The sequence below is a fragment of the Gossypium hirsutum genome, chromosome A11 (assembly GCF_007990345.1).
Source record: "Gossypium hirsutum isolate 1008001.06 chromosome A11, Gossypium_hirsutum_v2.1, whole genome shotgun sequence".
NCBI lineage: Eukaryota > Viridiplantae > Streptophyta > Magnoliopsida > Malvales > Malvaceae > Gossypium > Gossypium hirsutum.
The window spans coordinates 111,965,241-111,983,955 of record NC_053434.1 but is presented as its reverse complement, the minus strand read 5'-3'; the positions used below and the strand labels follow the sequence as shown (position 1 = coordinate 111,983,955).

The 18,715-nt window shown below is 32.4% G+C and overlaps 1 protein-coding gene across 1 annotated transcript; it reads right to left on the bottom strand.

Annotated features, from left to right (window-relative positions):
* Positions 1-3,288: 3,288 nt before the first annotated feature.
* LOC107904519 (nuclear transcription factor Y subunit B-4) lies at positions 3,289-4,024 on the bottom strand. Its single transcript, XM_016830920.1, has one exon. The coding sequence runs from the start codon at positions 3,993-3,995 to the stop codon at positions 3,600-3,602; it is 396 nt and encodes a 131-aa protein (XP_016686409.1). The 5' UTR covers positions 3,996-4,024; the 3' UTR covers positions 3,289-3,599.
* Between the last annotated feature and the right edge of the window lie 14,691 nt (positions 4,025-18,715).

Below are 18,715 nucleotides of genomic sequence, written 5' to 3'. Positions count from 1 at the left end.
GATTTACTCATTTTGTGAGTTGTTGAATATGGTTTCTTGAATCGTGTGGCATCAATAAATGTTTATTCTTGATAAGTTTAAATTTCATAATGAAATGGATTGATATGATTAAAGTTTATATGAGCTTACTAAGCATTCATTGCTTACGTTTTTGTTTTTCTTTACTTTTCAGATTATCGGAAGCTCAATTGGGTTGGAAGCTTGTCGGAGTTATATTACACTATCCATCGATTCTACCGGTACTTTCAAATGTTTTAATTTTGGTTATAATGGCATGTATAGGTATTTTGTTTAATGTTGGCCTATATGTAATTTGTTGGGATTAGCCACTTATTTTGGCTTATTTTGGATGCCTAATTATGACTAATGTTGAATGTAAGTTGACACAAAAATTGGGTGAGAAATATAGCTTGTAAAATGGCCTATTTTCATCCATGCGAGTAGAGACACGAGCGTGTGTCTCAACCGTGTGTCCCCTGTATCTTAAATTTGCACAAAACAGAATGCTCACATGGTCTGGCACACGAGTGTGTGACTTGGCCGTATGACCCAAGTCAGTACACTCACACGGGCACAAACACGGGCTGAAACACGGCCGTGCATCCCTATTTTGAATGCCCGTACGGCCTAAGCCACAGGCAAGTCTCTTGGTCATGTGAGTCACACGGCCTGACCACATGACCGTGCGACCCTTGCAGTGTTGAAAAATTTAAATATTTCTGAAAATTTTTTTGAGTTTCCAATTTAGTCCCAATTTGTTTCTGATGCGTAATTTGGGCCTTGAGGGCTTGTATAATGGACAATATGTATGATTTTGATTGGTTTTTATATGAATGCTATATGATATGAAATGTTTGCATTTTCTATCTATTTGATTTGTAAACTCCGATAATGCTTTGTAACCATGTTCCGGAGATAAATTCGGATTAACGGTGTTACAATCAATGTTTTGTTGCTTTTGGAAAGAACATATGAATTTATAAATGTGATCAATAGAGTGAAACCAAATAGGGGACTGAACTTGTAATTGACTGTTGGTAAGGTTACGACACAACTCTATGGATGTCACGATACCAGCCTTCAATGTTGCGACATTGAATCCTTGCGACACTGGTTAAAAGAAAGGATGAACCCATAGTATACTGTTTGTAAAGTTGTTTGTGAGGTCGCGACACCACCCCATGGATGTCGCAACACTGGCCTAATAGTCGCGACATTGAACCCCAAGGTCGCGACACCTAATCAGTGTAGTTTGGAAACTTTATAATTTAGTCCTCAAATGGTGAAACTTGCCTACTATCTTGGAGGTCATGACATTGTACCATTGATGTCGCGACACCAACCTAAAATATTTTGAAGTATTGTATTTTAGTCCTCCAATGATCTCGGGTAAGCTCGTATAAACCCCGACTCAGAATAATGTTATAACATAATAGTATAAGATTCATGTTAATGAATTTAATTTGTTGTATTGATGGAAAATATGTTCATTTAAATGAAGTTGCTCCAGCAACGAATGTAACACCTTATAGCTAGAACCCGACGAATGAGTCGAGCAAGGGGTGTTACATTAGCAACTCATGGAAAAACTAAAATGCAAATGTAAAATAATAGTGAAGGAGGCTAGCTACAATTAATTTCAAACCTAAAACTATATATTTATAGGGAAAAAATTGGAATAAGAGAGAAAAGACAAAAGTACCCCTAAGAGGAGTTTTTCTAAGTTTTTGGTAGATCTGTGTCCCGAGCTTCTAGGCCATTTTTGGGTACCTTCCTGACTTTTTTGGGGTTTGAGTTGTGAAATAAGTCAAGATAGATTTTCTGATTCCCTTCGAAGCGATATTATGGGGAACAAATCGGAGTTCTTCAACTCAAAATATGACCAAAACAAGGAAATAGTGTAAATTGAAAGTCCAATTCACAAAACTTACAAAAATTAATGTTTAAGCTAACTTTTCTTCAATTATTTATCCTAATGCATAAAAAAATATGAAACAAAATCATATAATTAAGGAGTTAAATATCACAATTTAATTGAAAAAATTATCACAAATCTATTTTAATTTATACACATATCATAGGCATTGTTTATTACTTTACTTGGTGTGATTAAATTTATCTTATCCAATCTTGTGGATATAGATAACGATAGTATTAAGCATAAAAGTTAAGGCAAAGATTTAGATATAATTTTGGATAATAATTAAGTTTCATCAAAACCTATTTGATTTTTTTTCCTTTTCTAAAAGTTTTTTTCCCTGTCTTGTGTTACATATATAAAGTAAATAACAAGCATATATACATGAAGGTTTAAATTGCATTTTCAGGATTGCTCATGTAAAGTGAAATGTTAAGCAACATTTACAGTGGTCCCTTTTAATTTCTAGGGTTTAGGAAACCTAAAACAAAACGGTGAAAGGTGATGTTTCTTTTGAGATGAGGAGTAGTAGTACTTTGTATTGTTTAAAGGTGTTTTGTTACAGATTGGATGTATTTGGTGTGTTTTCACTTTTTTACTACTTTTGCTGGCTAACACAGAGAATCAGAAAAAGGGTATTTATAATTTCAAGTCAGGACTATGGAGATACTGAAAATTTTCCTAGAAAAGTTCAAAAAATGGAAAGGAAATGGCAATGAGTGCTAGCAGAGAGGAGAGAGGGGTACTTAATTTTATCTCATGCTCTTACTTTTCCTTTGAACCCCGGATTAACTAAAGAAACTGATATTGATATCATATGCACTTTTGAGTTTGGTTTTAGCCCTTTTTGGTGAAGAATTGATGGATGATGTTTAGGCATACATTCTCCACCTAAAGATCCTTGGATAGGTCAGTGAACCATACGAGTAACCTTATAGATGAATACAATTGTAAATGCCGTGTCATTTGCATGAGCATCATCAACTGTATGATAGTCTTTCACTAATGGCACTTTAAACCCTAAACTTGAACGGAAATTGCTGTAGATGATCGTTTACATTGGCATAGCTGAGCAAAAAAAAAAAATTATATTGGCATACATAAGTGGTAGGTAGTACTTACCCATGATCATCACATATTATAAATCAATCATTTGATGTGTACCACTAAAACGGCATAAGGAAAATAAATATAAATATATATATATAAAAGGAAAATAAGGGAACAAAAGAGTGAGAAGGAGAAAGAAATTGTAAACTTGAATCAAAGAATTACATTCCAAGATGCGAGAATACCTGAGTGTATATATTGTTGAGGAGGTGTACCTCATTACACCAAGTATTGTCTTTTATCAAGGTTTTGTCTTTTAAATTGTCAAAAATCTTAAAAAGTTCATAGAATATGGACCCGTCAAAATGCTTGAATAAGTGAAACCGTAGCAAATAAAAGAATTTTGTACATAGTTAAACTTGACCCCATGTCTTGGGGTATAATTTGTGCACGGTCCTGTTCAGGCACTTTTACTCTGTGAACCAGCCAACTTAACAGAATTAGATATAAAACTTCAACATAAACCAATACCGAACACACTCGTACATATATAGCGACTACTCAGTTCATGCAAGCAAAGAGCAAAGCTAAATTTACCATATATCAACGTAATACTATATAAAAATGTTCATCACGACTTGTTGAGTTGTAGTTTCATCCTCTTGATTAGATGGCTCGCCACTTCGATCCGATTCTTCATTTTGTCTTCAAAGCTGCTGGTTGTTGCTTTGTGTTGGTTAAGTGCTGCTACCCTATATTTATGTAAATGCCTTACGATAGCCTCAGCGTAGTTGTCAAGCCCTACAGCACCCAATGCCCGGCAGATGTCATCTCCATATATCGTCTTGCGACTCTCTTTGCGACACTTGTCGGATGCATCGCTTGTTACGAAGCTTATGAACTCCGTCACACATTCTTGCATTGTTTCCTTAGCCTCTTTCGAAACCTTGCCAGTTGGTGGCAGGATTCGTTTCATAATCCGACCCACGTTGGCTATTGGCAGAAGTGGATCTTGTTCATCACCCATTTCTTTAATTTACCAGCTTATGAACTCGATGCTAGCTCTCTAACTTAGACACGTAGCTCTTTACGATCCACAAGCTTTCTTATATTATTATATGTATTATGTATATGAATGTGAGATACCATGGGATGACATCTCATGATAATCATCATACACATAATGTTATCCACTTGATTATTATGTTAACCAGGATTTTAAAAATTCGTGTTATTGTATTGTTTTTTATTACGAAAAGTCTCGATTTTAATGTAAACTGTCTAATCAACTTTTCTTTTTAAAAAATTATACATTTATATGTGTGCATATAAGTATGCATAATAAAAATAAAAATAACATAATTTAAATATTACTATATTTTCATGAGAAATAGGTTAAAGTCATTGTAAATTTATTCTAATCAATTATTGTTCTCCTATATGAAAAATTGTAGCTAGTCTTAGTTCATATAATTTTTTTTTAAAATTTATCCTAAAGTTGCCGATTGAGTCTTAATTCAATTGGCATGACATGGTTCTCAATGTAAGAGGACATGAGTTAAAGTATACTAAAATGAATTATCCTCCTATTAATAAGTTAAGGAGAGATTCCGAGTAATTATAGATATTATGTTAAAAAACAAATATAATCAGAATTTATAATAAAATTGTTTATAAAATTTTGAAGCAACCAAGAAGTTCCAAGCCAAAATGACATACAGGGCCTTTTTATACACGATCTTACTGAGTCTACAGATTTGCAGACTCTCCAACAAAGAGAATATTTATATAAATTATATCAAACCCTAAAAAGACTTAACAGAATGGTCGCCCTCCCTCCACTATCCCCATAAACTTATTAAACCCTACCACGATAATCTGGGCTTATAACCTTTTTGTAATCTCAAAATATACTAATTATCTTTAGCTTAATTAAAATATTGTGATACTATCTAAAACAAGTGGTGGATATTTAAGCACGTCTGCATGGAGCAGAGGTTCATTAACTTAAGTGTAGGTCAAAATTAGGTTTTGTCACTCTATTTGGCTGCAAAGTGAAAAGAATTATATTCATTTTCATCCCTCGAAATTAGTTGAATTATTTTTTTATTTTTGGTAACATGAGTCCATATATACTCCAATCAGCTAGCTGCTTGTGCAAAATAATTCCCACTATACTGTTTGCGAGGCTCGAAATTGATTAATTTTTTGCTGCATCATTTGCCACTTGTGGTAATTGCTCATTAATTAATTATATTAATTTCCTTGATAATTGCATCATTTTCCACTTTGGTAATTGCACATTAATTAAATTTTCGATAATTGCACAAATCAAAATATAATGCAAATTAATTATAGAGTTAGATAAGATGATAAGAGTTTTTTTTATCTTAATCAATTATTTAAGACTCGATTCACGCTTTGAGTATGAAATAATTTTAAAATTCGTGATAAACATTAGATAGCTAAATACGATACTAGAATACACAATAATATAAATGTAATAAAGCTATACAAATCCTCACCTGCTTCCAATGCTTTCAAAGTTTTCAAGTTTTACCCTTTGCAAAGGTTCCTTCCATGAGGATTAAACAAAAAGGCGTACATTTACATGTGTATATATATATAAATCACAGAAAACCCTGGATGGTTGGAAATTTTGCTTGAGGTTTTTAATTAGAAATATATATTATATTCATGATATTTTCATAGTTTCCTCTCTTAGATCATAGGCTAGCTAATTTGGTAAGATTCCTTTCATTACTTCTGTAATTCACTCAAGCTGGAATTTAGAGAAGTGGCTTAAGTTTAGAGAGGGTTATATAAAAGTGTTATACCCCAATACCACAGGACACGTTGCAAGTCTATGGACTGTCTGTCGCTAATCCCTCACCAGTGTGCCCGTGGACAGTCCGCGACTGATCCCTCGCACAGCAGCCCTCACTAGACCACCAGGATTTAACCTCCTCTTGTGGACTCAAGGATAAAGATGTCAAACTATTATGGTATATTGTATGACTCAGAATTTTTGAAGAGGTTAATGTCAGTTAAAAACTGTTTCTAGGTCAATAGAGGTGGTTAATATATTAGTATGTTAATGGTGGTTATTGTCTGTTAACAATAGTTACCAAGACTCATAGCCTGGTATTACAATATGCTCTGATAAAGAGCATGACCACGTAGCGCATACTATGACAACAATTGACCTGCAATAGCAATATTTGTTGGGTACCTGACCTCTGACTACTAACACTTGATCAGTCCGCACAATCATACGAGCTGCCGTATGGTTCGCCACACATCATTACGAGATAGATGATGACCCACTACGTAAGCAAGGGTACACGAGGGAACAAGTGATTCTTGTCGAAACCATTCCTCTTTTTAAAAATTTTAAAATTTAAAAAAAAAGGAGTAATCGACTTTTGAAAAACAAATGCATGGAGTCGCCACCGATCTTTTGTTTTGGTGTGATCGGATCACCTAAAAATTTGGTTATTTTAATAAAACATTTATGATTTACTAAAACAACAATTTTGGTCTACAAAAATTTTAGAAAACGGGCTCGGGAGTCTGTTACGCATGAGGAAGGATTAGCAACCTCACTACGCCCAAAATTGGTACCAAATCGATTAAATACTGTCCTTATGTCTAAAATTAAAAATGTTTTTGAAATGTGGATTTTTTTAATAAAAGTTGAATAACCCGAGTTAATTGTCAAAAATCTTCTTGTTTCGATGTCCGGAAACTTATAATTCGAAAATCACGAAAGGATGCTCAACTATTTAGTCCAACGAAAAATCGAAACCCAGCACAGTAGGGCACGATTCTTCGAATTCCCAAACATTGATCATTGCCTCACTTTGGAAAATACAAGTGAAATCCCGGAGAGATATTTGATTATTTCGGTCAGACGGGAGATTGCAACCCAGCACGATAGGGCACTATTCCCCGAACTGCCCAAACATCAAACACTTCTTTCGTTTTAAAGGGTTTTTAGAAAACGTGGATGAAACTTCAAAGGGATCTTCGATTGCTTAGAATAAATGAAAAAGCGCAACCCAACACGATAGGGCACGATTCTCAAATATCCAATCATCAAACATCCTTTGTTTTGAAAGGTTTTTAATAAGCATGGGTGAAAACCTAAAGGAATATTCGATTGTTTTTGAGCAAACGAGAAATCACAACCCAGCACGATAAGGTATGATTCTCGAATCATCAAACACCGAGTATTGCCTTTATTTGCGAAAAATCTTATTTCGAGGTAACAACATGTCATACCCGGTAAGTTAGGGCACCACACCTCGTATCTCCAAAAATAAACATTTTTTTAAACTCACATTGTGATTAAAAGGAATATTCTATTATTTAGGTTAAATAAGAAAAATCGAAACCCAGTAAGTTAGGGTACGATTATCTCGAATTACCTAATACGGAATATTACTTTTATGAAAGAATTGTTTTAATATATTGAGTAAGAAAAATAATGTGATTTATAGTAAAACATAAAAGCAAATTATAATATTAATATGAATAATAACATAATAGGTGCGACAGTGTCAAAAACGATAATATGAGTAATTATAAAAGATGAAGTAATAGCAAGACTAGTAATATGTAAATATAAACAAATGCATGAGGAAAATGAAATGATCGAAGACATAAGCAAATTAACGAATAAATGAAAATGAATAAAACATGGAACAACAAAAATGGCAATGACAATGAAAATGATAATGATAATAATAATAATAATAATAATATAACGTAGAAAATAATGATAATAATATATGACTAAAGAAAAAAAATATACATACGTATACCAAAAACATATTCATAATAATAGTATTGAATATTAAAAGTATATATATAATAGAGACAAAAATATATGCATAATGTAGTATTGAAAGTATTTACATGGGATAATATATAAAAAACATATGAATAATGTGATATTAAAAATATATACATAAAAATATAATAAATATATATAATATAATATATACATAATATAGTATTAAAAATATATATAATACATACACATTAAAAATAATAATAATAATGTTACAAAACAATTATTAATAATACTTCATAAATATATACATACATATATATACATGTTAAAAATAAGTACATATTAATATTAAGATGATGATAATATTAAAATAACCATTGATAACTTTACATATAAATATATATACATATAAGTATGATAATAGTAATTATAATACTAATACTAATAATAAATACAATAATAGTAGTAAAAATAAACACAATAATAATCATGAAAATAATATAAATAATGTGTACATGAAAAATAATAATGATATGATAAAAAAACGATACGATATAATAATAACATAAAAAAAATAAAAAAATAATATTTATAATAAAAGAAAATAAAAGAGTGTATTTAAAAGCATATATATAATATTATTGGAACTAATATTAAAAATTAAAGTAGCAAAGATAATATAAAAATCAACTTAAATTAAAAAAGAGACTAAATTCGAATTAAAAACGAAGTTTTGGGGCAAATTTAAAAATAAAAAAAAAAGAAAAGGGCCTATTTAAATGCGCGTGAAACAATAGAGGGCCTAAAGTGCAATAACCCCCTTTATAAAATGCACAGCATCAGCTAGGATTAAATTGAAAATTGTGACAAATTTTGGTGCCAAATTAAAAATAAAAAATAATTTAATTGCAAAGTAATAAAAAGCGGAGGGGCTAAACGCGCAAATAGCCCCTCCAATGAAAACACGCGGATCTTGAAGTTGGAGCGGGTCGGGTCGCAGGTCGGCCATGGGTTAAGAGCCAAAACGACGTCGTTTTGGCATTAGTGGCTTAAACCCAAAACGACGTCGTTTTGATGGGGCTATATAAGTCAAAATTCCTAAAAAAAAAAACTCATTTTTCCCATTTCATAAAAAAAAACTAACCCCTTTCTTTCAAACTCTCTCAAGGCCTTCTCCCTCCGACCAAACTCCGGCTCCGTCCGCCGCCATCCGCCGCCGCCGGCCACCGTCGCCGGCGACCGCGCACGGTGGCCGGAAATTTCAAAAAGGTTTTTTTTTTATATTTCTTATATATATACCTTGATATATTTTAATACATGAATGAGAAGAGATGGATTCGAATAATAAAATAAAAAAGAAAAGAAAAAACCTTAAGCCGGTTTGCACTTCTTTTTTTTTTGATGGCTTTGTTATTATCTTTTTTTTTGTATTGCTTGCTATTTTTTTTAAAGAAAAATCTTCAGAGAGATTACACTTTTTTTTCTTCAATCTCTTCTTTTTTTTATTTCCCCCCCAAAAAAATCTCTCTCCCCCCTTTTACAATATTCTTGTTTTTGTACCCAAAAAATCCGGGATTTCAGGCTTTATAGCCGAAATACCATGGATTTGCTATTATCTATTTCCTTGTTCTCTTGCTTCTTTTCTACCCCTTTTTGTTTTTTCTTCTTTGTTTCTTTGTGTTTTGTTTTGGTTCTCTGTTTTTGTTTTGCAGGTGATGGGACGATGGGATGGGGTGGCCAAGGCTAAGGGGCATGCGGCGGCTGAAAGTCTTGGTACCTAGGGTTGGTTGCTGAAAAATTTTAGGATAGTGGGCTAGTTGGGCTTTTAGGGTTTTAATTTTTTTTTGGGCTGTAATTGGGTTGGTAGCTTTGTTTGTAAATGGACTTTTAATTTGGGCTATTTTATTTGTGTTTATTTGCCCAGGCCAAAATTGGCTACTACAATTCTCTCTTTCTCTCTCCCCTTTTCCTTCTAAGGACTCCACACAATCTCTTTCTTCCCTTCTTCATTGTCCATTGTCGGCTCTTCGCCTGACTCAAGCGACTCGGGACCCCTCTCCACCCATTACCAGCTCGTCCCTGTTGGTATTTGGTATCAACAAAAATCCTTAAGCCTAGCTCATTGGGTGGCTCAAAAATTGATGATTAACTTCTAGTTAGAGAAGAAATTTGTGTTGCAAACTAATTTCACTGAATAAATCAAGGTCACTGTTCTCATTGGTTGATCAATTATAAGCGTTATGGGTTATTTTGTTTATGGTCAAAGCTTCCATGGGTTCTTGATAACTAAGGTTCGTAAATAGTGTCATGGAAATGGAAAGATAGTATCGGACATTGCCGCAACATTGACAATAAGATTGAATGCGGCTGGAGGAAGGTCTTTGCTTGATTCATAAGCGAAAAAGTGTTTTTGAAAAATATTATGAAAAAGTGTTGGGTTTATTAATAAATTAATTAAATTAGTTTTTTATTATTAAATGGTTAAATTTAATTTTTATATTATTAAAAAAATAAGTTAAGTATGTCCAAATTATAATAGAGTAAACATTTACGGTATAAAAAATATTTTTAATTTATTGTTTACATTCAACTCCAAACAAAAAGATTTCATTTATTGAATTATAAAAACTTTAAAAACATTAGTCCTGTTCAATAGGAAATGTTAATTCTATTCCATTTTAGCCTTATTTGATTCTTTTTAATAGTATAATGACTAAACTGATCTATTTAATAGTAAAGGAACTAATTTGATTAGGTTTCTATAATATAAGGACCTCTCATGTACATCCATCATTTATTAATTTTAAGTGTTTGGCATTATTGTCAAAAATTGTTGAAAGTTAAAATCTCTTTTTTATACATGATAGTGAAAAGTAACAAATTAGTTAATTCATAGGGATAAATCTGAAAACTATAATAAAGTTTAGTCTAATGTGCACTTTTATATATGAACTTTGATTTTGTGTAATTTTGTACACAATTTTTTTATTTGATGATATCCAATTCTCACAAATTATTAACATAATTATTAATATAGTATCATTTTATGTTTATATATTGCATACATTAATAATTATGTTTACCCAATATAAAAATAAATTGACATATATATGTATTTCTGTAAATGTATATGATTGAATCAAAATTAAAGACTTATGTATACAATTGAACCACAATTAAAATTTCATATATATAATTACACCAAGTTAAAGTTCATGTATAAAATTACACATTAGACCAAAGTTCATGTATAATTTTAATATTTATCCCTAATTTATATGATATTTAAATATTTAATATAATGATACATAAAATATAAAATTTAAATACATTTTAAGTAATTAATATAAATTATTTTTAAAATTAAAAAATATTTTTAAATTATATTTAAAAAAATTTAATATAATAATATTTATGAATAATTTAATGTGTTTTTGCCAATATACAGCAAATGATAGTGCTTATATCTCAATTTACTAAGATTTTTCTAAAATTTCTTCATCATAAATGATACTATTTATATCTCAATTTAGTAGGACATAATTATATGATTTTAAGCCATTTGCCAAATATGTTTTATACCAAATTGTATTTAATTCTAAAATTCTACATTAATAATACTGGTAATGTCATAATTTAAGAAGAAAAAGCCACCTATATATCACTAAAAATTAAAACTATTGCCATATATTTATTGATTTTCTTACATTCTCCATGTGGATTAGCTATACAAGTGAAGTGATTTCTTTGCATGGCCTCACCCCAACTAGAAAAACAAAACATGGCTTCTCCCATATATAACTTCCATTTTCTTCTTGCTTTGCTAGCCATGGCCTCCTCCGCCTTCATCCACCCTGCCTTAAGTGACGGATCGACCCAACAACTGATCGATAAAATTTGCCAATCAGTGGAGGAATATGCATTTTGCAGCAAGACTTTCAACCAATTACATCAAGGGCTCTAGTGCGAACATCACAGCCTTAACGCAAATAACCATAGAGCAAGCCTTGAACAATGCGACCAACACCCATAGTTTCATTGTCGGACTCCTCAGCAACACGACCGATCCGGCGGAGAAGAACGCTCTTACGACCTGCTAAAACGCTTATCGCCTAGTGACGAGTAATTTCAATGAAGCGACAATGCTCTTTTTTGAGGGAGACTATGGCAGCATGTTGGATTCCGAGAGAAGATCACCTAGAGCACAAGAGAGTTGCATCACTATATTTAGCACTCCGCCGACCCCTCCGAACCCTGTCGCAGATCGGAATCGGCAAATGAGGATCTTAATCGCAATGACCGTAGTTACTGGAATGGAACTTACTTATAAGCTTTCTTAAGTGATCATTCAGTCTAAACATATATTAGTCATAGAAGAAACTAATAATAATTTCTTGGAAACACATCTATTTTTTACTTCAAAGAAATAAATATATGTTTCTTAAGTAACTTAATAGAGGAATAGAAGCCTATTTGTGTAGAGATATGTGTCTTCTAAGTGATTCCAGCAAAGATTAATGTCTTAATTCTTGATGGTTTTCTGTCTTTTCATGAGTAATCTCATATATATTATATGTTTACTTTTATTGTAATGTTTTGTCTGGGGTGTAATCGAGTTTGGTAGAGTTTGAATACTATCAAGTTTAAGCTCGAGCTCGAATCGAAATTCGAAGCTCAATGCTCGATTCAAGCTCGATTAAGCTTGTTTATCAGTTTTTATACTCAAGCTCAACTCAATAATTTAGCTTAGTATTAATAATATATTAAGGGCTATAATGTAATTTAATTACAGAAAAATATGAAAGGTTGATGAGGCTCACGAGTCATTCGAGTCAAGTATTACTAAACTCATATTCTGCTCAATTGATAGTTCGAGCTCAGCTTAATAATTACCGAATCGAGTTTGAAGTTTTTTCAGGTCAAACTCGAGTAACTTGCGAGTAGACCTAATCATGGGTCGAACCACCCGCCTAGGCTCAAATGTTTGCCCGAAAAGTGAGAGGATTTGAGTAAAAATATAGGCCAGAAAAATATGTTTGGACTAAAAATAATGTATGTTTTCTAAATGGGTCGGACCTCGAGATAAGATTTCTTGGTCTAGGCTCAGCCCAAATCAACCTACCCTTTATTTGTTCTACCATCTTACCACTATTTTACTGTCATTTCGCTATTATATTGCTATTATTTTATTATTATTATTTAGATATTATATAAATTTTGTTTTATTGTTAGTTTTGCTACTATTTTAGAGCATTTACTTACTAAATTGTAACTATCTTAGTGTTATTTAAATATAAAGGTATTTTTTATTGTATTTTTAATTTATTAAAAAATATTTATTTTAACATTTTTAGTATATTGATGAATTACATTTTTTAAATTTATTTTATATAAAAAATAATCTAAAAATATTAATATCAACATAACTAGTTAAATTCTAAGTTTTAACTTTTTAATCAGGGTCTGGCATAATCAAGTCTACTTGCGAGCTTCTCTCATTTACACCCTAATTTTCATCATTAACTCATAACAAGAGGTTTTTGGCTTCATTCTCGCATTAATTGCTCTGGCAAATGGCCCTATTCTCAGCTACTTGATATGTATTGTATATTCCAGTCCACTTCTTATATATGCATCATCTGGATAACATGGGAATATGCTTATCAACAAAATAATCAGATATTAACGTGAACGGTATTCGGCAAGCTCAAATTTGCTGCTCCAAAGCAAAACATGAACAGATTCTTGGCAAATACAAAAAAGAATGCAGAAACTGATTGCAAAATGCTTAGCTTACTGAACTCTAATTTAGGAGAATTCTCATCATATTATTCGTAGTATTTTTTTCAATTATTTAATGATATTTTAATAATTTTTTTCATTTTATTGACATATAATATTTTTATAAATTTTTAACCTTGAACCTCGAACTCTAAATCCAAAACATTGAATCTCAAACCTTAAATTTCAAACGCCAAACTCTAAATCATAACCTAAAATCTTAAACCCGAACCCAAACTCAAACCCCCGACCTCAAATCTTGAATCTTAAATGAGATCGAGCAACGGCAAAACCAAGTAGAGGCCTAGGGGGCCAAAGTTTAATTTTTTTCAATTTAGTTCTTTGTAAATATACTTATGGCCCTCCCAAAAATATAAGTAGACCCCCCAAGGTTTAAGATTTTTAGAATTTCTCCCTTTGTATATATATTATAGCACTCCTAAATATATAAGTAGGCCCCTCCCAAAAATATTTTTGCACGGCTAATTTTAGTTTGGCCCCCCAAGATTATTATCTTGACTCTGCCACTGGATTTGAGGTTTAAGATTCATGATTTAAGCTCAGGTTAGGGTTTAGAGTTCAAGGTTCGAATTTATAGTTTCGAGTTCAAAATTCAAGATTCAAGTTCAGAATAAAAAATTACTAAAATTATATGTTAATGGCATAAAAAATATTAAAATATTATTAAATAATTAAAAAATAACTATAAATAATATAATAAGAAGAATTGATAAAATGATTTCCCAATTAATTCAGACCATTCATGAAGACAGTAAAGCTAGAAATAAAAATAATGATGTGTTGAGAAAATATCTGAAGAGGTGTAAAATTTTCTAGAAAGAAAAGACAAAAAAAGGTAATAATATGGAATGAATAGTGTTGATGATGAAAATAGATAGCGACAAGAGATTGTCAAAGTGAAATGATGTTATGTTAGTCAATAATGTGGCTTGAATAATACTACTAAATAATGCAAATGAGAAGAGCCAAACTGTTAATGAAGAAGAGATGCATTATGAAAACGTTTTCCAAAAATATGATGACTCAACTTTTCCTAAGGTTTACAAAATGTCAACATTTCACAATCTAAATATTCTTTTGGGTTCCTAAAAAACAAAAAGGAAAAACAAAGAAAAATCATGCTGCCTTGCTAACTAAAACAACCGAAATATTATAAAAAAAAGATTGAAATTTTCAAGATCACCTTCTCCAATTTTATAAAAAAAATTAAAAAAAAATTGTAAATCTAGAGAGTTATATATCCTTTACTCGTTTTAAAATTCAAGCTTAATTCATTTTAACCACTGTACGTGTGTGTTTTCCAAATCATCCGTTTACCACCACTTTGAATAAATTTAAAATCACATTGACAACTTATTTATTATTCAGAAAACTCATTTTGATTATTTGGATTTACGGAGAAAAATTTTAGAGTTGTCAATTTTGAAAACCAGTAATTTCAGTATGTGAAAACGCAAAAATTTGCAGTTTAGCGAAAATAATATATTAAAGTTCAACAACTAGTCCAAAACATAAAATAATGTCCAGAAAATTATCCAACAGCCTAAAACGTCTAATATTAATCGTGAAATCAAATTAAATCGTTCAATGCGAGAATGACCAACGCCGCCCAATCCTAAGTCTAAGGGTTATTTGAAAATATTAATAAATTGAGTGAGCTAGGCCCACATACATAACATATAACAAAATTTAGTCACAATTTTCAGCATAACAGAACAGATACAGAAGCATGGCATGCATATCGATGCAAAATCAATAAACAGATCATATCCTACTCCCATTCTCTATATACCATCTCTGACCCACCCAACACACCAAATAAGGTAAATATACTCATTCGACCCCACATACCAAATAATGATCATATGCCTTTGTATAGAAATATGAGGCCATGCTGCTAAATGTTATGCGGAAGTCCACCATAATCAGATATTGCAGTCATAACTACCAGAAATGCAAATCGCAATCCACTAGAACTTCCTATGTCACATTATCATATCCCACCCCAATGCACATGTAACATCATAATACAGATACAGTTACATTCAGATTAAACATGTTCATTTTAAGTATTTCAGATCAAAAACATGCTAACGGTACTTTCAAATTCACAAATCAAATATACAATTTATACGACTAACATGCTTTCAGAAAAATATGCACACACAACAAAAACATCATATTTTATTTATCAGACTACAAAATTATCATTCATTAGAATCTACGAAATCGTTGACCTTGAATATTCAATAAAAACACGACCCTAACTAAACTTGCTACAAATGGGCCCACATGCCCTACCTGGCATAGCCCGTATGGCCTACACGGCCTGGCACACATCCGTGTCGCTTACACTACCTGGTACAGAGCCAAACACATGGCTATGTGACATCGACAATTTTGTTTTTTCACTATTTTACAAAATTTTGAGTTAGCGCCACACACCTGATTACTTTCTAGATGTTGGCAGAACAGTAGCACACCAAAATCTGCACATACAGCATCCACAACTAAACAATTAGCACAAAATTCCCCTAACCGACATGTAATGCCCCAAAATTTTCAAGATTTTAATTGCGAGATTCTGTAGTAATTAGATTTCTGTATCTTTAGATCTGTGCTCTACTTCTCTGTTTAAGGTTTCAAGTTTGAGTCGCATCATTAATTTTTTTTTATTTTTGAGATTTACCAATAAGCACTTATTTCCCACTTAAGTTCGATTCAGTGTGAAAGTTAGACAAGAATGAACCTATTGGTTCACTAGTTTAACATATGTCTGTATTTTTTCTAATTTCAAGTTTGAATCCCGTCATATGCATTAGTGTCAAGTGCGAGAAGCGGTTTGGAAGTTAAGAATTAATTGACGATCATTTCCTCATTTCTTTTATTCTTTTTTCTATTTTTTTCCTTATTCTTTTTGCTTTGCTGTTTCGATAGTTTTCTTCTTTTTTTTCAATTGATTGTGTGTTAATTGGCAGGGGTGAGAGAGTACAAGTTAACAGGAATTCTATTGTTAGTCACTGTTTTGGAGGTCGTCACTAAGTATCTGCGAGCAAATTCGCGATTTTTATTCCTTCTTCACCTTATTCATTGTTAGGACGGAATACCTTTGTGAGTTTGGAATTTGCTTAATGGTTGTGTTTTTCCTAACAGGCGAAGCTTTTAAGACCAAAGAGTAGCAACAAAACAGTCTCTGTGATTGTTACTGAAGTTTCGATAAGTTTGGAATGTTTGAAAGTTTTATATCGAAACTTTCGACGTGGGAATTAAGCGAGCAATTGGGAAGTTCTGTTGGCTAATTGGCTAAATTGTGTTATTGAATACTTGTTTTAGGTTTCTGGGATTCCTAGAATCATTATTTCTTCAAAATTCGTTTAGGTACGTATCAAAAACTCTACTTTTCAAGTTTCGGATCGCCAAAAATGATGATTGTCGACACCACATGGCCAGGCACACGGGCGTGTGACTAGGCCATGTGGGCCACACTGCCGTATGGCAGGCCGTGAGAACGGCAGTGTAACTCAATGTTTACTGAATTAAGGCCACACAGGCGACCACACGGGCGTGTGATTAGGCCGTGTATGGCGATTTTAGTGTAGGATCCACACAGCTAGGGACACGGGCGTGTGCCCAGGCCATGTAACTTACTGTTCATTGTATAAAATCACACGGCTAGGGACACGAGCATGTGCCCAGGCCGTGTGGCACTATTATTGGGTCTGAGAACTGTTTTGAGGGTTGAGATGGTTACTTAATTTTGGTGTTGGTTTCCTCGATATGCGAATGACTGAGTTTGCTTACATGACACTGATTTGTGGATCACATATTTGAATGTGCACTGTGATACTACTCTGTTATCGAACTTCTTTATTAATTATGTAATGTATCGGTATGACTGAACATGTTATATGGACTACCGTATTCTGCATTAACATGTGGTGGGAGGTTGTGAAGAAGATGGGAGTCTGTACTGAAATCATGGCTATGCCACAATAAATATCATTCTGATTCTGGCGCTTGTCGCTTATTGAACTAGCAGCTAAGCTACGTTTCTGTGAAAGTGTCACTGAACACTATAAAGGTGTGCAAAGATGGATAGGCATTAAATGTCCATAGTGGTGTGCTGGGATGGCTGAAGTTGGTGTGTAGCGGATGGAATAGGGACATTGCATTCGAGTCTGATCTAAACTATTTCTGAACTGGAACAATACATATATAAATATATATATGAAAAATCTCTGCTCTGAACTTAAAACAAACACGTCTCCGTGTTGAACTGAATATCTGAATTGGAAATTCTCTATAAGTTACCAATTTTGCATTACACTCTTTTTGATGCATTGAGTTCATAACTCACTCTGTTATTGTTTGAATTTTAGGTGGTAATCAGACTTGACTGAGTCGGTTTCGCAAAAGCTCGGTCCACTGTTAAACGATGTTCTTAGCATAACTACTATTAGTAGGAGTATTTATCTTATGATGTTATGAATTTAGGAGAACTGTGTCTTTAAATTACCGTTGTGTTGAATACTACTTGACTATTGGTTTACTTTGGTTGCTTTATGGTTGTGTGATCTATGAAATGCATGATGAAACCCACGAACTTGGTCTGGACGTCTAGGCCAGGTTTAGGGTGTTACACGACACACCTATTCGGCACTTACTCAAACAGAGTATTTGACCCAATAGAATAATTAGCATTCAACCATTACCACCTAACATCAGCCATCCCCTAGTTTGGCATAAAAACACTTACCTTTGAATAGAAAATTGTAGAAATTCTCAACTCGCTGAGAGAGTATGCACCTCATAAATCTTACCTAACAAAAACATAATTAATCAAAACACCATTCAACCAAAATTAATCTAATAGACCTCCCAAAGAAATCGAAATCAACCTTCTTAGAACAAAAACCCACAAATTACACTTACTTGAATATTATAATAGGAAGAATCACAATTTGAATTATGGTGAAACAAAAAATAAGCAGCCCTGGAGTGAACAATAGAGTGTAATTCACAATTTAACGGAAACAAATGAGAAGAAAGAAAAAAAAAGAAAAAAGAAGTAGAAAGCTATAGAAATCTGACAGAAGGAGTTGTAGCAAAAGAACTGCACGTGGAAAAAAAATTCAGTGATAGAAATT

What these genes read in the sequence shown, in the direction of transcription:
- LOC107904519 (XM_016830920.1), bottom strand. Translation starts at nt 3,995, where the DNA reads ATGGGTGATGAACAAGATCCACTTCTGCCAATAGCCAACGTGGGTCGG.